This window comes from Anopheles coluzzii, chromosome 2 (genome assembly GCF_943734685.1).
Source record: "Anopheles coluzzii chromosome 2, AcolN3, whole genome shotgun sequence".
Classification (NCBI taxonomy): Eukaryota; Metazoa; Arthropoda; class Insecta; order Diptera; family Culicidae; genus Anopheles; species Anopheles coluzzii.
Genome location: NC_064670.1, coordinates 91,775,985 through 91,798,955, shown reverse-complemented (window position 1 = coordinate 91,798,955; position 22,971 = coordinate 91,775,985). Strand labels below are relative to the sequence as shown.

The window sequence follows — 22,971 nt, the reverse complement described above, 5'->3', positions numbered from 1 at the left end:
AGCTTCGCCAATAATCCACACTAGTGGTGCACACTATTACTTTTTAGTTGATATCGCCCGATCTCTTTTGAGATCTGAACACCCGATTTTGAATGTTGGTTTTCTCCTGGACCGACTGAATGCCACACTTACTAAAAACCGGGTTTGGGTGTTTTTTTTTTGTTGGTGATAATGGTAAACATTAACACACTATATAGTGATTATAGTACATCTTTCTATCAAATAACCAAGTATGACCAGGGACTGGATATGAAGAAAGTGTATACAAAATGTAACGATATCCAACTGATTAGCATCGGTTCTTCACGCCCGTTTGATTGCTGCGTACACTTTTGGGCCAACCTAATAGTAGCATCGCGCAACAGAACCGTGCGGACCTTTAGGACGCACTGTTGTTTCATATTGTTTATATTCGTATTGCGTTCGTTGCCGGCGACGGTCGACTGTGGACTCTGGCTGACTTACTTTCTCCCTTTTGCTGTTGCTCTCCGCTCTCCGTTACCTGCGCCAGCAGTGAGTGCTTGTGTGTATACCCGAGAGGCCGACCGTCTGCTCTGCTCTCCGCCGCAAAACCGTCTAGTGTGCCAGAGCGTGTACTATAAAGGCAGAGGCAGGAAGATATTCGTCATTCTTATCCGAGTGCGTGCGTGTGTAGTGCAGCTTAGTTTCGCGTTTGTTGCAGCCCAAACCACATCGCTCAGCAAATAATTTGACCATTGGTCGTTCCGAACATACAGAGGTGAGTGAGTGGTAGTATTTAAATGTACTAAATAAACCCTGCAAAACGCAACACATCCACGAAGCACATGAACAGTATCAGCGTATCTTTAGCACCCGGTGCGCACGCTTACTACCACTTGCCTTCGCTGTCTGTGTGTGCGTGTGTCTGCAACCGTGCGTGCGTATTTCGTGATACCGCGTGAATGTCCCATGCGTACGGCATAGAAACAGTGAGAGGGAGAGATAGAATAAGAGAGAGAGAGAGAGGGAGACAGAGAACAGTAAAGTTACCCCTTCCTGCGCGTGCTCTTGTGCAATCTTGTAGCAGCCAACCTGTCACTTTTTTTTTCGCGAATCGAAGGAAGCGAACAGAAAACGAAGAAACAAAAATATTCTTCCTCACGCGCGACCATTCCCCCCATTTCCCTGCCGGCCTACCTTCTTCTAACGGAAAGTGACAGTGTGTACCGCTTGGACGGGAAAAAGGAGGTCCCTCCCAGGGGGCGAGAACAGGGTTCTGTAGGAAAGCAAACGTGTTTTTAGGCAGTGTAAAGCACCTGCAACGGAAGGCAAAAGTGCGTAAGGTCAAGCAAGGTGTGAAAATAGGGCAAAGGGAAGGTGAAGGCCCTTTTTGCTAGTAAAGCTCGTTTGCAGTGCTTTGTGGAAGGAACTAGGCGTGTGTGTGTCATACGGAACGACACACACACAGTGGCGTCTTTGTTACCCATTCTTAATCGGTAAACTCCCCGCAAAGATGGCCCTCGTGCCCTTACGCAATGTCCTTCAGCGGGCACACTTCCGACCAGGACTTCAAGGTCTTTTCGCAGCTCTTTCTTTTCCACTGCCTACTTGCCTGTGTGTGAGTGTTTGTGCGCGAAGTGCGTTTTTGACCTACAAAGATAAACCGTTCTTCCGACTCTCTTTCTCTCCCGCGTTCCCCGTGTGTGTGTGTGCTGTATTTTTGGGCTGGCGATGTAAATCTTGCCGGTGACTGTAGAACTGTCATTAAAGGGAAGGCAAGGCAGTGGGGTGAACAAGGGGGAAAGCATTGCATCGATCGTGTTGCAACTTATCAGCTGTTCAAACTGACAGCATGCCTGCCTGCCTTGCCGTCTCGTGTTCCGCTCTTTCCCCTTCACTGTCTGTGCCGGTCTTTGTTGTTCATTCATCTCGCTCTGGCCGGTGTGCGATCATTATGCTTGGTGGGCACCGATCGGTCAGTACGTCAATGCTGTGTGCAACGCAATTAAAATTATCAAAAGAACGATCCCCTGCCACCTCTGTTTCCGTTGGCTTGTTTCACTTCATCCAAATTCCCTGAGTATATTTATGTTCGTTTCTCGTGGGATTCTAAAACAAAAAATCCTCACCGTTGCTATGGTTATTTAGCTTCAGCGTGCTTCCGTGCTTCACTAGGCAGAACTACCCCTTACTTCTCTACTCAAGGCACGACTTGAAGTGAAACAAAAAAAAACAAACACTGTAGCAAAAAAAAACATCCCGGCGAAGATAAAATAGCTTCTCTTGTGCATTCAATACCATCACCACCACCACTAGCAGAAGCAGCAGCGGGTTGACCGGCAGCGAAACGCAGTGCAGAGACAAAACGATGGATGGAAATTTCCACTGCCGCATACCCGCACACACACACACACACACTCGCACGCAAGCATAAACGCATTACACACCCTCGGGCTGAACTCTAGCGAGCGTGGTGAAGGGGGTGTTTCGAGTTTTTGCTGTATAACGCCGGTTTGTGCAGATGGAACCGTTTTCTGCAGCCAAGTTTGAAACCAGTGCCGTTTTTTTTTAGATACATTTCGTAGCTCGCTTTTTCGTACATTCCTGAGGTGTTAAAAGTTTTAGATTTGGGATTAAGATTTGAAACCATTGCTAAAAGGTGTGTATTTTATTAAGTTTATTGTATAAAGTTTTTTTTATAACCCTTTCCTAAATGTATCATGTTAAGAATGGTATACGATTTTAATTTTTTATTACTATTAATTCGTTTTAATAATTTGCTTTTACTAAATTACTATTGTAATTTCACTTATTACAATCATTATTTATTGAAAATATATTTTACTTATGTTTATTTATCTCAATATACTGTTGGTCTTAGCTATCAACAAATTATTTAGTGAATACCGTAAAAAACTGTAAATTTTTAATTGTAATTCCTTTTCATAGTATTATTTCTTATATTAATTTATGAAAGCTATACAATTTTGCCCGTTTTTCTGCATAAACAAGTAGTTTAGTCCTAACTTTCAAAAAGTTATTTAATTCGATAATCAAAAAATGTTGATCAACAAACAGGAATTGAAACCAATTTCTGTAAACTTAATAGTTTATGGACTGATAATTGATCAATGTTCAATATAATTAATCTAACTATAGTTCAAAACAGTATAAGAGCTCCAGAATGTCAGTAAAATTAATAGAGAATCGGTAGCAAGATGAAAATAATCTTTACATTTGTTTTTTTTTTTAATTTTTTAATCTTTTAATTAATATAATATGACACGTTAATACCTTTTCTTTAATATATTGAATAATCCATTTTATGCAAAAAAAAGATTCAGCTAACGAGGGTTGAAGTATTTCTTAAACTCATAGAATCAATGAGACTGAAATCAAATAAAATTGCATTATCTAAGATATTATTTCTCTCACTGAGGACTTTCTTATCCAGATTTGAAACTCCTTCATTTGTATAAAAACTACAACCTGTTACTTTTGTGATTATTAAAGTATTATTACTGTGTACGCTGTTTGAATCGTAAAGAAAATTGAAGATTTGCTGTCAATGAAGATATTAAAAAGAGAATAATTCCCATCACAAAATAAACCAAATAAATTTTGAAAATCGCTTCACAGCATTTTTTTTATTGTAAACCAAGTGTGGCTTTATTTATAGCCTCGTATCTCTTCATCTATCACATTCTTTCCTTTTTCTTCTTGTGCCTTACAAATTGCCTCGTTCATTGAAATATTAACATGTGCCGTTGGATGTTGGACTGTTTATTAAAATTAATAAACGCAATGTAAACATTCAATTGAGTGTGCCGCTACCCTTGGGCACGACCGATTGGAGACTGAATCTTGAATCTTTAAGCTAGTTCCACTACTAACCGGTTGTAACGGGTGCAGAAAAAAACTACCTCCCTTGGCAAAAGCTTCGTTTAGGAAGGCTTTAATACGCGTTTTAATTGATTTTTGTTCCTTTGGTCCGTATACTAAACCTTCCCACAGTAGCGGACGGCCGTGCGAGATTAGACATTGATAATGACATTGTGGCCAGATGAGAACGTATCGCGTCATGATCGTCATGATCTTCATGACGAGCACGTTGGAACGAGACTCTTTGTCAGCGCTCCGGTATTGACACGGGCCGGCAAAGGGAGAGGAAAAAGAACCAAACACGTTTCATTACGATTCTACAACTCACTTCCCAATCTCCTTCCATCATCGGTCGTTGATACGCCAGCGTTAGCACACTTCGTAACGGAAGGCAAAGCACTGGCTGTTTATGTTTTATTTTTTTCGTTTCACCATTCTGCCAGCTTGCATAACACAGCGAAAACCTCGCGTTCTAAGCTTACCCCCGGGGCACTCCACGGCTCAGTTAGTAATGCGATGTTTGGGGCTTTAGTTTGTGGCGGCCTTTTTTGTTGTTGTCTCACTTCTGCTACGATCCATCCAAAACACGCGCCTTTTGTGTGATGCAATGGAGACACGCGCGTTTTGAAGGCTTTGGAGGCGCGACAGCAATTTGTTGGGAGGCTTTAGGATTTTGGCACGCTTGAGGAATGGAATTAGAGTTGGGCACTGTTTTTTTTGCATCGCGTTATCGACCGAAATCGCGAACGTTCCGAATGGTTTATGGGCATGCGAATGAGGCACAAAAATATCTCAAAAACCAGTTCTTTAGCGATGCTTGGCGCCAACATTGGGGTTCGTTTGCTGAATATGATGAATAGAAATGTGCTGAATTGGATGCAGCGAATGCCAGGAATTAATTTGGCGTAATTTAAATGGTAGCGTCCATCAAATTAAATAGAGTGTAGTATCAGTGAATATTTATGATTACTAATTTATTGAGCATTCCAATAGATTGGATTTAAGATGTTCCGTATTTGTTGGATCTATTACATGTACATGTTATCCGTTGCATACACATTAACTGTTTCTATTGACTACAACCTATTTCTAGAAATCAAAATACCAGATCTTTGCTGTAATTTTTTTATAATAAATCTTTTCTATTTCGTTGAAAGTCGTATTGACAAACCTGTTAAATCCATTGAAATAGAATATGGGTAAAAACCATAACCGATGTCAACTTTCGTGACTGATTCCTATGTGTGTACTAGTAAAGCTAGGAAAAAAATCGGAGACAACTCTATTCCTACTCGAAAAATGTCTTATGCATGTGTAGGTTCCGCCAGCATTATTCGTAGTCGAACGGAATCGTCTGAAGTCGTAGTAAGAGTGGTCTGGAGTCGGTATCGACCGGACTCCGAATGATTACGACCGACGCCGGATGATTCTGAATCGGGACGACTACGACTCCGGACGACTCTGACGCTTTTCGAACTGCTATCCTTGGCGGAACTGATGGTTCCGTTTTTGGAGTCAGAATCGAATTAACAATAGCCGGAGAACGCTCTAGAGAGATCAGCACAAGTGTACTTCCTCAAAGCATCAGTTTTTCTTCTTCTATTTTCGTTCGCCTACGCGAACATTCCGGTCTATACAGGCTTTCGAGACTTATTCAGTACCATACAGACGTATAATCAGTCCTTCCTACGAAGGAGCGGTCTATATGAGGCTTGAGCCCATGACGGACATGTTATCAAGTCGTACAAGCTGCCGATTGTACTACGATAACTCCCCTCCCCATCAATTACTGTTCTTTTTCAAAGAACTTTTTGTTATTTTTGGTTGATCGGACATGGAAATCGTGCAATGTAATAGTGGAATAACGCTTCTTTCCTTTAAATACTGACCGATGCTTGTAAAGAGATAACAAAATGATTACATCGATAATGATCGAAGAATACTGATTTCTCATTGCCTGAAAAAGATATCTATTTTGTATATCCATACAAAGGTACAGTGTTGCCCTAACTAGCTCAACGTTAATTTAAAGTATATTAGTATGTTTAGCCGAGCTTCCAGTGTTGCCCTAACTAGCTCAACGTTAATTTAAAGTATATTAGTATGTTTAGCCGAGCTTCCTGGAGAAATACTTCAGAGAGTGTCAGCCTGGAGGTATAGTGAATATCTTTATCGACTCATCTGACAGGTCTAGATTAAATCAATGTTCATCCATTACGTCCTTCAGAGGTAGGGCTGATCATCCTACCACCAATTAGGTTTACCAATTAGGACTACCAATCATCATCGAGCAAAAGATCAATGATAAAAGCAATGAAACAGAACACAACAGTAATTGTGCTTTACAGGAAGAAGACACCTGGCCCAAGTCAGAATCGCTTCCTATCTATTGGAGTAGAAGTTGCGATACGAATTGCAATGCTTTGATTCTGTCTTTTGCATTATTTAAACGTTAACGATAAAAAATAGATACTAACACAAGATGAATAGGGGCTGTCTCGTGGTACAGTTGGCAGCTCGAACGACATTCCCGTCGGGGGTTCAAGCCTCGAATGGACCATTTCCCCTTAGCAAACACTGCACACATAAACTAGTCTAGAAAGAATGGAGAATATCGATCGTCGGATCAAACTTAATCATCTTGTCCATGGCGTGTGTCATTGCATTTCCTTGAGTATGCCTTGTTATAATCCATCAATTCCATTGAATTGATCGAAAATATTTCTTTCATTACTCATCGAAGGTGAAAGGGAATGAACAACGCGATAACAGTATAACGGTGCCCGCACCGGTGTTATAAAATGGCACCGAGAAGTGATGATGCTACCTGCGACCCTTTTTTATCAATTCCTGGTTTGCACGTGGTCCCCTGATAAAGACACAAGAGCCTCACCCGCCCCAAGCGATCACGCTGCGGTCGGCCAGTCCAGAGGAAATCGAACTGTCTTATCGTTTTACTCTATCGGTCGGCCTTCTAATTTGCGTGCCTCTGTTTTTGCTGTCTAATTCAGTTCCGTTATTTCTTTTTTGCTCACTTTCGACCTCGTCCATCTGCTTATCTGCTGTGTGTGGCAGTACCGGTCAAATGTAGTCGTACAAGGGCAATTTTTTTTTTCTTTTAATGCTGTAGTCGAGGACGATCCCTCCCAAAAAAGAAAGAAAAACAATACGCTCTTCCACACACGCTTTTGCTATTTATTGCACCCGCTTCCTCGGAAATAGGGCTTGGGGATGAAATAAAGGAACGGGGTATTGATAATAAAAGTATGCCCGCAATCAATCCCTTGCCAGACATTCCTGTGACCGGCGGGCAACGGGGCAAAAAATTCGCAACCACAACCAGCCAGCCCCCACACATCAGCCATCCTGGAGGACGATTTATGGCAATGACCGGGCGGGCCGGGTACTGTGAAAATATTGCGTAGTAGTAGCAGCTAATCGCGATGATATAAGCGGCGCAGATAGTGAGGAGATAAATTGGCGCAATAATTTACTCGCCTGTGTGTGCAGCTCGTGGTAATGTTTATTTCTTTTCGGGGGTTTTTGTTTTGTTGCTGTTTCCCTGTAAAACATGTGATTAGATTTGAAATGGCGCTCCGCGGAATGAGTCGGATGAATCGGGTACCGTTTTGTGGCGGAGAGTATCAATCGAGCCGACGTTACATTGTGCAAGTACAACGGCTGTATTTGTGTTTTATTAGAACGATTAATTAGTTTATTATGAAGTTGATGCGTTGTGCCCTTACAGGGACCTTGAATTAAATATCAATTAAGTAAAACACATCCATGGGAACGTTTTAGCGTGTGTTTCCATCACAAGGGTTGTTTCAAACCGGAATTCGGTTGACAATTGTGATTATGATTAATCTAATTTTAATGAAGCTCGTTAATGTATGGGGTTAATGATTGATTTGAAAAGAAGTGTACAGTGATTCATTTTGTTTCAACGATAAAACAAGATCATACTTTGTTCGAGAAATTTGCAACTTAAGAAAGAAATGAACCTCTTTCTGTAATCAATCGATCGTCTCCTACATCATAATCGTCTAGACTAGCTATAGGAGGAGGAGGAGAAATAGCGAACGTAACCATCGATGATGACTCTTCCCTTCGGTCCATAAAGTACCAACCACGTACCACTTGCGTCACCAAGATAAGCTTATCGCCGCCGTCTCGCGTTTGTGTGTGGGGTTTTGCGTTTATGACACTGCTTTCCCCCGTCGTGCTTCGCATATCTTGGCAAATTAAACTGCACTCGGGCATCAATATTGCTGACCTTTGAAAAGCCTCCCAGCAATCGTGGGCAATCGTGGTGCGTTTAAATTGCGTGGCCTAATGCCGATAGCGTGCCACTAATCCCCGTACAGCTCTAGCAGCTATTCTAACGTATCGTGAAGGCTTCTAAAAAGCCATCACACTTTGGAATGATCGTGCGAAACGCAATGGGTTTTGCAACACCGTTGATGTACTGGTTGGACAGCTAACCCACTTGCACACATAGGGAAATTAGTTTGCCCCCTTACTGCTTATTAGTTTGCGGAGGTCTAGTGCATAGAGCATGTTTGCTCCTTGGAAAACCTTTATTTCGCTCTCTCCGGGAGATGCATGATGCATAGCATTTTATTTTTTAATAGTGCTAGGGAAATGCATTCCCGAATTAGCATAATATTTCACTTTCGGCACAGGAACCTTATTATACAAATGGAAACACGCAACTGCTCCGGAGTTTTTCGCTGTCCGGAAACGAAACTCGATATAGGCGGATATCTTGTGGAACTGCTCCTTCCAGGTGGTACAGCTAGCCTAGCGACGGACGAATTTTGTGGTGAATTGTTAAGCATGACGTTTTATGTAACCTGCCGGCAAAGCTGGTATCGTGTGGTGACCGTTAATTGGATGAACGCCTTGTCCAGATGGAAGTGAGCGAGACGGGAATTTCCAACGTTCTGGATTTTCGAGGAAAATGCACAACTAAAACAATGGTTCCAAAGGTTAACCTGAAATTCCAAGTTGTCGGAAATGCAGCTTTTCTTACATCATTGTTGTTAGCTGACACTAGAAAGCTGTTGTTATGGGTTTAATTGCAATTGATGCAATATAATCACCAACACCAAAGCATTTTGCTTACCAGCACTAGCAATCACAATAAACAATCGGTTTCGCGGGTTGATTACCACTCGTTCACCAGTCTTGCTGGAATAGATTGACCGTTTAAAGAAATGCGCAAAAAAATTGCATCCACACCAATTGATCGATATGCAACACGCTGCTCAATTTAGATACATTTTGCATCCCCATTGTGCGGGCAACCCCTTAATACCCCACAATTGAAGGCGCCGTGCCTTCGTCCATTCATTAACTGCAGGCCCAATCTTCTGGAAACGGTCCGCGTGTCCAATTGGACGCATTCTCTGTGGTTACCTATTAAACGAAATGCGCATTACTTTCGCGCACTTTTGAAGGATGGACCGTGGAACGTGCCCCCTTTGCGTGTGCGTCAAGATTTGTTATGGCTAGAAAAAGAATGCATTTGATGGTGGGACAGCGAAAAAAAAAATGAGAGTCATGGCGGACAAATCAGTTCCCGCGGGAAGGAAAATAAAAGTGCCCGACCATGCGCGACCAACCGACGCCCGTGCGCAAGAAGTGTAACGTTCGGTCGACGCGAAAGCGATTGATACGAGCGGCTCTTGCGTTTGGTGGCAATCGTCCCAGACCAGAGCACATTTACCCCGGTCCATCCCGGGCTGGAACTGGACCAAACCGGTGCAAACCGAAATGGTGGGACGTGTGCGTGTGAGACAGAGGGAGGGAGAGCGCGTGGTGGCGACATGCGCCCTGTTGTGATGAGATACTGCGGTTGATGGCTAGAAGTTTTCGGGTGGACACTGCATGGCCATTGGGTGAATTTATTTAAATTGATATGTGTACACGGGAGGGTCTGAGACCTATATCTGACGATCTCTCACTTTATCTCTCACACGGTGGCGGGAAGTGGATGTAGACATTGAATCTTAGTTTGTAGGGCAAGTTCTAAGGAGAAGTACTTTAATATTTCGTGCAAGATCAGAAGATGGGAATACTTTGTAACGAAGAGATGGTGAATTCAACATACTGTAGTGTTTGGGTTTTAAATCCCTCGTATAGACGCAGGATCACAGGTATTCAAGCTCATTAGTGGCTTGGTCATGCCAAGGTCGGACACGCTTATCTTACTATCGTAAAATTCAGATTCTTGACGTTTAGGTTTTTTAATGATATAAACAGTCCTTATTGTAAAGATTTTACGGGACATGACGGGATTTCTTTGTATTTTTGAAAAATTCCATTTTTTGACACATATCATTACTGATCCGATATTAGAGCCTGTACTTATCTAGCTAAGTCCAAACACATGGAAGCAGGATCCTCGTAGATTCTGGACGAATTGCTTTTCGCTCATTTATAGAGAAATTGATTTAGTTGATTTCGTTGTTCATTCAGTGTAATAGTAAAATATTGCTTCGTTATTACATTGCAATGCCATTTTCAAAACCTGATTTCTGAAAATCAATTTTGTCTTATCATTATTTACAATTTGAATATTAGAATCCAACCATCTGAATTATATCACATACAATTTGTGTATTTATCGTTCCGGCGATTGTTTTCAAATACTACTTTTCCATCGGTTTTGCACTTCAGCTGTTTGAACAACCGTTGCGCAATCCTCACAATCGTTTCGCCCATAAAAAACGTCCACAAATAGTTTCCTGTGAACGAACGCTATATTACCGAATACCGCAGATGGTTGCAATTTGTTAAAACCTTGACGCTTATCGACCTGAGGCGGGCTTGCAAATGTCGGCAATTCACTAGTATACAATCTTTGTTTGCACTACTCTCAGCACACAAGAGAGAGAGAGAGAGAGAGAGAGAGAGAGAGAGAGAGAGAGAGAGAGAGAGAGAGAGAGAGAGAGAGAGAGAGAGAGAGAGAGAGAGAGTGAAAAAAGACACAAGGGTGTGGAGTGCACATTATATGACGATAGTGTAAGCTCCATCCGAACGGATAATGCACGATAAAAAGTGCATTCCCACCAAGTACGCCCGTCAACCACGTACCACTTTGCAAGCCAATTGATGGATAGACAGCGCGTGACAACGTGGCATTCTAATGTATGGTGATAAAAGATTACAATTGTCGCTTGATTGGTTATTTGCTGACCTTCCAGGGCACGTATGGGTTGTTACTGGTCTGTATATTACAGTTCTTAGAGTTCTTCCAACATCTGGCACGTTGTTTGTGGAAAGGATTACTACGAGACCTGTGATAGAGTATACATTACAAAGCTAATATGAGATTGTGATGTAAAGCACGTAATAAACCACAAGGAAAGGTAAATGTTTGCTGTGTGCTTTTGGGAGGAGTCGCTTTACCCGTGGAATTGAGTTATCTTGAAATTGCTGAAACTTGGAAACAATCCTTCCACAATAAAAAAAGACCCATCCATCTTCGGATGTGCAATGAGAGCAGTTGGGAGCTGTTTCTAACCCAGTTCGATTGCTCTTTTCTATTATCGAACTGGCAAACAATCAACCAATATTACATTCCAAGGTTTTAATGTGTGTGTCATCTGGCTAATTCTCGATGACACTTTCATTGACAATTTGGCAGTTGCTTGATCGTCGCCTGGCCCCTGGATCTGGGATGTAATCGGGACTGATAATTCCGTTTTCCAGATTCAGGAACGGCGGGCAAGGGTTTGGCGCACGTTTGAGACTGTTGACTCAGCCTCATTTGGCTGAATAATTGCATTGGAGAGGAGGTGGTGGTGGTGGTGGTGGTGGTCACAGAGGTTACCGGGGAGGGACATCGCTTTACGAGAGATGATAAGAACCCATCGCCGGTGTACGACACAAGGGAATGGGTTGATGGGAGCGATGGGAATGGAAGGAACGATTCAATGAATCTCTCATACCGCGCGGCACTGAGGAACGCCCGCCGTATCGTCCATCCAGTTGTTGTCTGAGCGTGGTACGATGTGGAGTGAAAGTGCGATGCCCATGTGGACTGGCTGACGAAGCGTTATGGTTTACAACGCCGTCAGCAGTAAAGTCAGACTGCATCGGCATCCGTTCAGGGAAAGTGTCTTGTGTTGTGAGTAGAATGAAGAACAAAACGTTATACCTTGTATGTGTGTGTGCTTAAGTTGTGAGAAAATACTATAAATCTTCGTCAGAACTACAGTAAACGTAGGTTAGTTGCCTACACACCAGCAAGCCAGTGGTTCTTATCATTCCCTGCGGGTATCTTAAATCGGGATGATCCGATAAGACAAGCTCATTTACCACGAAAACCAACCCACAGCATGTCGCGCCACCCGTAAATTGCGAGTGGGAATTTCGGACACTTTTTGGTGTAATCGTGTGCTATCTTATCCCTTTATTTATCACTTTGTGGATGGCTGTGTGTTTGTGTCCGATTTTTCTCGAAATGAAACACTAAGAAAAGGATTAGTGAGATTATGTTGATTCGTTTCACCTGTAAGGGAGAGTAGCGTTTCGTGATAAGGCAGCATGGTGGTTGTGACCGCACGTTCCCAATGGGAGGGAAATGGGGCTCTCTTTTGCTACTATATCCATAGCAGCTTTTGCGATGGAATTATTTAGTTTGTCTTTGCTAACGGTTGCTACAGAGTCTTGTTAGCTGTTAGGGTAGGTCTCTCGCGTAAGCATTAAAGTTTGGAGCTTTCGAAATCACAATTTTCGTGTACTTAACGCAAGAACAAACGATGTTCCTACAAAATTATTCACAATACTCCAAAACAAAACCACACAAAGGCCGAAATCCAACTCTCTGTCGAACTTCAAAAGATTGAACAAGTTTGAATTTCCACCCTGACCTTCCCCACATATCTAAGATATATTAGAGTTCGGAGAAGTGATACATTTGAAACTAGAAAAGGAGGTTCATTTTGACAAGAAGAAGAAGAAGAATAAGATTCCAAAATATTGTCCAAAACGTTTCAGAAGTGTCTTCTTCTATTTGGCGTAAGTCCTACGCGGACATGCCGGCCTATACAGGCTTTCGAGACTTAATTCATTACCACGCAGCCGGATAGTCGATCCTTGTTACGGGGGACGGTACATTCTAGGCTTGAACCCATGACGGGCATGTTATTTAGTCGTTCGAGTTGACGTGACCGCCCCAAAAGTGTGTTTTATTCGATTGTTAAACTCTTCTCGGTCTTAAAAATAACCAAAAGCGAGGGTTCTTGACCACTTACTTCAGGGAATAATTAGACGCTAACATCTTTATTGGAAAAGATATCGATAACTTTGAATGCTTTGACTTTGTATTAGAATTTTCATTTTTTTACTGTATAAAACATTAAGAAGACTTAAATGTAATTCAGGTCTGGTGCAGCTTTACAACGGTTATTGTTTTCTGCATCATTTTTTTCATTTTAACAGCATTATTCAACACTTGCAGATGTTTTCCAACAATACGCCTGTCACAATTATATGACAGCTGTTGAAAAACATGGATCGAGTGTTGAATAATGATGAAATAGTGTTGAATAATAATGATAACATTAGAAACTGACCAGGGCATCAGTTTGATTTGCATTTTATTGTGGAGCTTGAGATGACTGGTGTGTCAGTCTATAAATAAACAGCTTTATTGAACATTATTTGCTCCATTGAGTTGTTCACTATCTGTTTATTATTCCAGTAAATCATCCTACCAATACATAGTTTGTTTAATTCTGCATTGAACTTCAATAATATAGCATAAGAAACCATTCCCCTCCAAACCAAACCCATCCAATATAGTTCACACCGCCCAAGTGGCCCAATTTCTACCAACTTTGCACGCACCGGTCGAATGGTGTCTCGTCCGGTTGACGCCAGTTTGCCAGAATGGTCCATTTTATTTCCCCCCCCCCCCCTCCTTCTCCCCGTCCCCATCTTTCCTCCACGGATGTCCGCGGTACGGCTTTCGGTCTTCGACCTATTCTGCTGAAAAACATTCACCATGTCCTTGGACTGGGTGGCGCGTCATCGTCATCAGCAAAGACGTCACTGCGCCGGCGATGACACAATCATCCGAGACCGGCCGGAACCAAATCTTAGTAAAGGGCGGTATATAGGACGATGTTTGAATTTTTTTGTTATATTCGGTAATAATATTTAGGAAATAATCTCAATTAACAATCTGTACGGATTTGTGGAATTAGTAGCAAGTGTGCTGGTTGGCAAGTGGCCACTTTGTTTTCCGGCAGCAGTGCCATAGTCTAGTGACGTCTATGGCGAGATTTATGTAACGTGTTGAAATGTTGTTTTTCCACTGCAAAATCGGGCAAATTGGAATGCCGCTGTGAATGAGCTGGATTTAAGGGGGAAAAACGATTTTTGTTTTCAATTTTCGTTCAGATCACAACAGATCTCTTTGAAGTCATTCTCCCTTCAGGTTCAAGGGTAAGGTGAAGGCCGTTCGCCGTTCCCCGTCAAAGTGACAACGTCGTTTAATTTACATTCTCCCTTACTTGAATATGAGATGCCAATTGCTTAACGGCCTGTGTAATATATCATTCCAACATTCCCGCTCCATCTTCCGACGCCTTTCCTGCTGAAGGTTACTAAAGAACTCACTTCATTTTTCGTGTGTGTGTTTGTGTGGACGCAAATTTTGTTTTTCCCGGTGGACTTCATTAAAGCACCATCTAATCCGTATGCTTGTTTCTATATTTATACTTTCAGATACTGCCAAACCGAGGCGTCCCGCCGCGTGCACAACAAACAAGGTGTTCCGTTCCTCCCATTTCCCTAGTCCGTTCATTCACGTGCGGACCAAAGCGTGTGTGCTTGTGTGTATTGTTTGCGTCCGGTTTTGCAAAAAGAAGTGCGCAAAGCAAATTTGAGTGAGAGTGTTTTTTCCCTGTGTGTGAGGGAAAGATCGCAAGTAGATCGCACCAAGACAACGTAGTGCAAAGAAAGGGAGCATCAGCAGCAGCTCGAGTGAAGTGAACTCGCCCATCACCCTGACATTCGCGGGCTAACGTGCAAAGAGACAACCGAAGCTTCTGTTTGCAAAATGTGGTCCGGCTTTGCAGCTTGCGTAGCAGAAGCCTGACACGACACGACACGCCGTGTGTAGCTTCTTCCCACCCTACGCAAAAGGGGGAGTTACCAGCACCGCGTTGAAAGGAGCAAAGCGGAGTACGACCAATCGTACCCGTAGTTGTGTGTGTGTGTCTGAACCACCCCATAGAGAGCCACCGAATTGTCCGGCTTGATGAAAACGCACCCGGCGGCACGGGAAGCAACGAGCAACGCTAGACGCCGCGGCCAGTTACACGCACTGCTAGCAACACTTATGCATTGTGATCGGGAATACGCGTCCGCCACCGAATCCGCCACCCACTGTCTGCGCTATCTGCCCAAGGACCCGCGGCTCAGATCGACGGGAAGACCGCAGGACCCCCGGACGCCCGGAATAACGACCATTCGCCGCACCGACATCGCCTTCGCCACCATCGCCACCACCACCGCCGCCCGCGCCGCCAGCAGTAGCAGCAGGTTAAATAAGAGAAGCAATAATTGTAGTAGTAGTAGTAGCAGTAGTAGTGGTAGTAGAGACAGTAAATTGTGCCGGAATACCCACACCAGCGTGAAGCTGCTTCGTGCTCGTGCTATTTGTGCCAGCGCCAACAAGAATATCCGTAGTAACATCCGTTCTATCGGCGACGACGCCAGTACGCGGCCAGTTTCGTTTGCGTCTATCGTACCGAAGTGGGAAGAGGAGGAGAAGAAGAAGCAGGCAGGTGTTAGTAGCAGTGGCACCTTGACCCGCCTTTCGGGACAGCTGTTCGTTCGCGTCGTTTAGTAGTGGTCGAGGCACGGTGATCGACACCTTTCCCCCGTTTGTACATCACTGCCACTAGAGCGCGTACGGAAAAGCATTTAAATTAAGTGTGTCTTAGAGTGTCCGTGTGTGTGTGTGTGTGCGTGTGTGCTGAATGAACGATTTCGTCTGGCCACACAGAAGCAAACCGCAACCACTTGGGACCGTGCGTCGAAGCCAGCTCGAATACGATGGTGCTCGAAATACGCGTTACCGATCCGTCGGAAAAGTCGATCACGCCGGAGCGGGTGAAACCGTTCACGGAGGAGCAGGAGGATCGGCGTAACAACAATCGCCACTCGCCCGGCCGCATCGGGCGCGATGAGCTCGAAGCGATCAAGACCAACCTGCTCAACACGAACGAGGTAACGTTCAGCACCGTGCTCGATACGGACCTCGGGCCGCCCGGTTCACCGCCGGGGCGCGGGGGCAATTATGGCAAAAACCTGAGCATGGCACAGCTAAAGGTTCCGGGCGTCGGTGGTGAGCCCGCTGGCGATGGTGGAGGCAATGGTGGTGGTGATGGCACGCGTCGCATTCGACTGATATCCGAGCTGTCGGAGGCGGACTCGATCCTGTCCTCGTACCACGAGGGCGGGTACAAGAAGAAACCGCCGAAAATCCCGGACGGCGGGTACGGTTGGGTGATCGTGTTTTCCTCCTTCATGATCTCGCTCATCATGGACGGCGTGTCGTTCTCGTTCGGCCTGATCTACACCGAGCTGCTCGACTACTTTGGCGAGTCCAAGTCGAAGACGGCCTGGATCGGGTCGCTCTTCATCGCGGTACCGCTCCTGTCGGGGCCGATCATGTCGAACCTGGTCGATCGGTACGGCTGCCGCAAGATGACCATGCTCGGTGGGTTCATCGGGGGAATGGGCTTCGTGCTCGCCTCCATCTGCCAGTCGGTCGAGCAGCTGTACTTTACGTTCGGCATCCTGTCCGGGGTGGGGCTCGGCTTCGGCTACGTGACGGTGGTCGTGTGCGTGGCCTTCTGGTTCGACAAGCGGCGCACCTTTGCGACCGGTATCGGGGCGTCCGGCACGGGCATCGGTACGTTCGTGTACGCCCCGCTGACCCAGTGGTTGATTAACAACTTTGGCTGGCGCGGAACGACGCTCATACTGGCCGGCACGCTGTTTAACATGGTGGCGATGGGTGCGCTGATGCGCGACCCCGAGTGGATGATCGAGGAAAGCCGGCTGGAGAGCAGGGCTCAGAGCATCCAGACGTTCTCGAACTCGAGCGTGTACCTGGACGAGATCAAGAAGCTGATCGAGACGGGCATCCCGAAAGAGCACGTGCTGGACACGCTCGTGACGAACGTGAACACCGAGGCGAACCAGGCAATACCGCCCGAGGACCCGGCGATGACGAAGAAGTACTCGAGCGAGGTCGCACTGCCGACGTTCTTCAGCGAGCAGGAACAGCACGGTGCCGGCGGTGGTGGTGGTGGTCCACGTGCTGGAGGAGGTAATTTGCAAGCCAGCCATCGATCTCTGCGCCATAACGTGCTCACGAAGGAGACGTTCAAGCGTAGCGGCCGGTTGGCCCAAGCGAAGGCACGGCTCGCCAGCACGGAAACGCTCAACTCGTACGAGAAGCTGTCCGACGAAGAGGAGCACGAGCACCACCCGGATGGCGTTAGTCTTGGGATTCACGCGTCGCTCAAGACGCTCAGCGTGGCCTCGCTGGAGGACGGCTATCTGAGTGAGAAGCGGGCGCAGGAGCTGCACGTAAAGGCGGGCGGCAGCACGTGGTCGTTGGATGAGGTCGCACTGGCCGGCTCGCTGGTCGTACCGTTACCGCACGGTGATGCGGCAAGCGGTGGTGGCGTGGGTGGTGGTGGTGCTAGTATTGGTGACGGTAGCCGGACGGAGAAATGTCGCAGCTTCCGGGGCAACTCGCTCGATGTGGTGTACGAAAATGAAATCTTCAACCCGAACGTCGACACCAACGTGACGCTCGTGGTGCCGAAGCAAACCAAATGGTTGCACCAGCGGGCGGTGGCGCCACGGGGCGGCGGTCTGAAGAAGCAAACCTCGCTCGGCCGGCAGCATTCGATGCGGTACTCGAACTTTTACAAGGACATGCGGCTGCACCGGAACTCGATCCACTATCGCGGTGCGCTGCTCAACACGCACCGGTACCGGTTGAAGGCGTCCTCCTGTCCGAACATCTATCGCAACTCGATGACAACGATCGCCAAGGAGCAAGATGAGGTGAGTTTGCACGCTCGTTAATAGTCGTTGCGTTGTTTTGTTTTTTTTAGCGCCACGTTGACATTGAAGTGGTTCGGCGGCAGGTCAAAAGAGTAATTAGCACGTTCGTTATAATGAAGAATCAGACATAGGAAACGGTTGATCGAGTCTTGCTCTAGAGCAGATAAAATGACAACTGATCGTGCGTAAAGTTGTCCGTTTGCGGATGCCGATGTATTCAAATGCAATTCAATCGCTAATTGCGCAAACACGTGCTTCGTGTGCAAAGCAACCATGCGTCTCCATTAGTAATCGAAGTCACGTGGTTATACTTTATATTTTTTAGTGTCGAAGGCATTAATTATTTTTTCAAATTGCACGTTGAATCCTTTTAATTTTGTTTTCGATTTAGAACCAAAAACTTTAACCCTGTCACTGGCAACCTAAAAAAACATCATATTCCAGGCAACCGAGCTACCCGGGTAGCCAGCAACTTTCGAGGCTTATAACTTTTGAATTCGTAATCCAATTTCAATGAAATATTCTGAAGAAAATTAAATAAACTAATGCAGTTTTATAACTGGGCATAGATTGGTTCAATTCGCTACCGTTTTTAAGTTATAGCTTTTCAAAGTTGAAAGGATTTTTAATCGAAAAAAAAATACAAAACGTAAAAAACATTTTTTTCAGCTCTTTACAAAATTTTCACATCAAAATGGATCTATTAGTTTTGAGAACTGTATATTACACGTCTTACATATATTTTTCAGAATTTTTCTACTAATAATTAAAAATATAAAGGAGTTTCAATTCTAATAAAAACCGTTACTTTATGACCCTTGTTGGTAGAAAGATACCAACATCAAATTAAATTCACAATGCAATGTTTAAATTCAGTCTCTTTACAATGTTAAATCAACATAACTAACCAATAGAGACCATTTTATGAAGTTTTTGCATTTGTACCAAATGCGCATTTTTTTAAAATTATGATGACAGGTGTGTTGTAACGGTTTTTATTCAAATCGAAACACTTTTATCTTTTTTATAGCTCATAGAAAAAAATCTGAAAAAATAAGTTTGACGTGCAATGTACAGTTCTCAAAGCTATTAGATCCATTTTGATGTGAAAATTTTGTTAGGTGATAAGACAAGTTTTTACGATTTGTATTTTTTTTTTTTTTCAAAAAAATCCTGTCAACTTTGAAAAGCTATAACTTAAAAAACGGTAGCGAATTGAACCAATCTATGCACAGTTATAAAAACTGCATTAGTTTATTTAATTTTCTTCAGAATATTGCATCGTTATTGGATTACGCATTCAAAAGTTATAAACCTCCAAAGTCGCTGGCTGCCCTGGCAGCCCGGTTGCCTGGAATATGGGTATTGCAAAAATTTATTCTAAAAAATTGGTTAATTATGCGCAAAAAAATCTATGAAAAATTCCAGAGCAAGATGGCTGTGGTTTACACACATATTCCAAATTTCAAGTCAACCGATTTTCTAGAATCCGAGAAATGAGCAATCAAAATCGATTTGGCTACTCGGGTAGCCGGTTGCCTGGAATAGGGTTAAAAGAGTCTAAAACAAAAGACATGAAAACAAAACTGAAAAAGGACCGATTGTGTGTACTTGCTTTTTAACAAAAAAATCTTGTAAAAAATGTAATTCTTCAATTTCTTACTTTATTTCAAGAAGTAAGGGACATAAGAAATTTCTAGTTTTTTTTACACCATTTGGCTTAGAAATACTTTGGAATGAACAGAATTTACTAATTTTAAATTTACTCTGATATGTACGTCCAAATAATCGGCAGCCAATCCGCAATTCAAATCAGTAACTGATAACGACATATAACAGACCTAAAACCGAAACCAAACTCATACCGGTCCTGGAACTGATATTGAACGCATATCGGTCCTGGACTTGATACAACCCCTATGCAAGTCTTGGAACTGATCAAGAACCCATACAGGTCCTGGAACCGATACTGAACTCATACCGGTCTCAGAATAAATACTGAACATTTACCTTCCCTGGAATAACCAATCCGGTACTAGACCTGATCTCGATTTTATTCCAATCCTGGAACTATACCTGGACCTGTTCTGACTCCGGTACAAAACGTGAACCTCTTTCGGAATAGGAACCGCTGCAGTTCCTCTTCTGACCCAGTAACTGATTCTGCATGTCGACGAACCATATCTGGCAGTATATGGGCAAAATAGGAAAAGCAAAGGAATTTTATAACATTTTTTATATATATATTTTAGCTTTGAATATGTTTTTTCCTTGTTTGTTTACATTTTCAAGCTTTTAATATTTTTTTTGTCCAATTCTATCATCTTTATTCAGCCATGGTACGGTAGTTTCATTGACACGCTGAAATCGATTTTCGACTTTTCGCTCTTTTTCGAGTTCCGCTTCGGCATGCTGTCCATCTCGACGTTGCTGCTGTTCGTTTGGTAAGTGGAAATTCGACACCTTTGCCTACCCTCTAAATGGCGTCAAAAGCATAAACGATTTTTTTCTCATTTAAGGTACATCATTCCGTATTTCTACATCCCCGAGTACGTGCTGAACTACAAGTACAGCGAGCAGGACGGTGCGAACCTAATTTCGCTGATCGGCATCACCAACACGATCGGCATGGTCGGGCTCGGCTGGCTCGGCGATCAGCCCTGGGTGGATGTTGGGAAAACATACGGCGTCTGTTTGGCATGTAAGTCGAACCTTTCGCAATCAGTCCTTCCCTTTCTCAAGAAGCAACTCAAAATAACCTTGTTGCGTGTCTGCATTTAACAGTTTGCGGTGCATCGATCTTCGTGATGCCGTGGCTCATCTGGAGCTACCCGGCCATGGTGGTCCTATGCATCATCTTCGGCTTCACCTTCGCCAGCACGTTCTCCTTCACTCCGATCATAATGGTGCGGTTGGTCAGCTTGGACGATTTTACCGTCGCCTACGGTTTGGTGCTGTTGGTGCAGGGCATTGGCAGCTTGATCGGACCTCCGATTGCCGGCTTCCTGTACGACGTTACGAACCGGTGGGACGATTCGTTCTATGCGGCCGGCTTCTTCATCTTCCTGTCCGGCGTGTGCGCGTGGCTGATCGGTTCGCTGGAACAGACGGCCGACAACGAGGAGGAGCAGGACGATGGCGAGAAGGAGAGTGAAGCCCTTAGCTCAACGGTTACGGCCTAAGGCCGGATGCTAGGTAGACAGAAGGGGGCTGTGCGTAACTGTGGTGCCTTTTGTACTTATATTCAACGAGCCGGTGTGTGTGTCTGTCGGTGTTTTGTTTGTTTGTTGGAGGTTCTAAGCGATAGCAATGATAGCTTTTCCTTTCATATCACGTGTGTTCACAGCAAGCCTTACCGGTTAGGAATTTCTAATACAACCTCACAAGGGGAAAACAATCATTTCCCTGTACCTACCGACTCCTCAACACTCAAACGCGAAGGACATCACCTACCTCAGAGCATACAGTTTTGCAACGCAAACGATGTGTTTGAAGTATTCATAGTCAAAAAAGGTTGAGTGTTTACTCGTTTTTTTTTGTGTTCGGCTTTTGACGTCATTAGAGAAAAGTTTCCATATCTAGCTTAGAAAAATGGAAGTAAGAAACAGCTACAACAAGCGCTTTCCGTAGTTCAAACGAACGTCAATCGAAGATGCTGCCTTATCGAACGGTGAAATGATGCCCTGAAATGAGGGAAGAGAACAAAAGAGCGTGGAAAGAGGTGAATGAATCGTGATAGGAGGATTAGTCTGGTAGAAAACGGAACAGGGGAATCAAAGGAGAAGGAAACTTAAGACACTATTCCCCCCTTGGGTCGTGCTGTAATGTGTTATCGATAAGACAAATATGCAATCTGGTAGGAAGAAAGAATTGGACGAGATCGAATGTTATTAGGCCATGCTTTCGCGCTTTTACGGGCCAACCCAATGCTGCACCTGCAATGCGCCGGTTTAAACGTGTAGTTAGAACGATTCGTTGCATCCCACTCTAAGTAGGAGAACGTGATCTTGGAGGAGCTTTTCTTCGGCGGTTAGAACATTTGAACAAAAAAACTATCCCACTTTTTCCCCCCTTCACCAGGGACCACACCATCATCATCAGGCTGCCAGTAGTAGAAGGATACCTTTTCGAAAAAGGGATGTAAGCGAACATATATTTAACTGCACTGAGTGTGTGTGTGCGTAGTGTACTTTTGCGTAGTGTTTAGGCAAATCCGCCAATTAAGGTTTTATTAGTTACGAACACACTTAAAGGAAAGCAAACACAGGGCTCTTGTGATTACAAAAGTACTTTGTAGGGACAGCAGGTTCTTTTTTTTATCATTTCTTTCACTCCCTTCATCACCCCCCACTCTCTCTCTCTCTCTACGTATATAAACGCGTATAGGAATTTAGGTAATTTAGGAAACAGTTTAGGAAACATGTTAGTAAAATCTTCCGTGCCCCGGAGCGTGATAGAAGTGTAGTGTTAGGGAGGGGATAGTAGAGTGTGGTAGGATCGTTTTTAGTTTTTAGCATCCGTACTTACGTGTAAGATGTACTTTTTTTTTAATTTTTGCTAGTTAGAATAAAAATTCCCAAATCCCCCAATCACTTTTTCATCTGTTATTTTTTTTTTAAATTTTTTTGCTCACTGATTAGCTTTCCACTGTTTCCGAAAAGAGAGAGAAAAAAAATCAATATTCAATTTCATTTCCAGTTGCTATTGTGTGTCTGTGTGTGTTTCTTTTTAAATTGTTTTGTTATCTTTATTTCTGTTTATTCGCTTTACGTTACTACACCACATTGCAGGTAAGGTCTCGACCGGCCGGTTTACGAACGGGGCGCACGAGCTGTCTTTACCCTGTAGTTTCGTGTCCCTTTTTATGTTTTTTTTTTTACTTCTTCTTTACAATCATCAGTCGATTGTTGTAATTTACCATCCTCTTTATCTTTTCGGTATGATGCGATTTCACGTTTGCTGTCAATGTATTGACGCTTTTTTTTGGTTGAGAAATGGTGGTATTAAGCTTGCAATCTT

General features: G+C 44.0%; 1 protein-coding gene across 5 annotated transcripts; it reads left to right on the top strand.

Annotated features, from left to right (window-relative positions):
- Positions 1 to 403: 403 nt before the first annotated feature.
- LOC120950448 (uncharacterized) lies at positions 404 to 22,544 on the top strand. Of its 5 annotated transcripts, none has more exons than XM_040368464.2 (5): positions 404 to 739; positions 14,587 to 17,952; positions 20,287 to 20,396; positions 20,472 to 20,653; positions 20,737 to 22,544. In XM_040368464.2, exons 2-5 carry the CDS (start codon positions 15,922 to 15,924, stop codon positions 21,132 to 21,134), a joined length of 2,721 nt encoding a protein of 906 aa, XP_040224398.2. In that variant the 5' UTR covers positions 404 to 739; positions 14,587 to 15,921; the 3' UTR covers positions 21,135 to 22,544. The 5 variants fall into 5 exon arrangements, with proteins under 5 accessions (XP_040224398.2, XP_049462813.1, XP_040224401.2 ...); XM_049606856.1 differs by lacking the exon at positions 404 to 739 and adding an exon at positions 2,081 to 2,620; XM_040368467.2 differs by lacking the exon at positions 404 to 739 and adding an exon at positions 11,834 to 11,980.
- The last annotated feature ends 427 nt before the right edge of the window (positions 22,545 to 22,971 follow it).

Excerpts from the sequence above, each read along its gene's own strand:
- LOC120950448 (XM_040368464.2), top strand. The coding sequence starts at position 15,922 with ATGGTGCTCGAAATACGCGTTACCGATCCGTCGGAAAAGTCGATCACG. Across the intron at positions 20,397-20,471 it reads ACGTTGCTGCTGTTCGTTTG|GTACATCATTCCGTATTTCT; the intron begins GTAAGTGGAAAT and ends TTCTCATTTAAG. Across the intron at positions 20,654-20,736 it reads ATACGGCGTCTGTTTGGCAT|TTTGCGGTGCATCGATCTTC; the intron begins GTAAGTCGAACC and ends TGCATTTAACAG.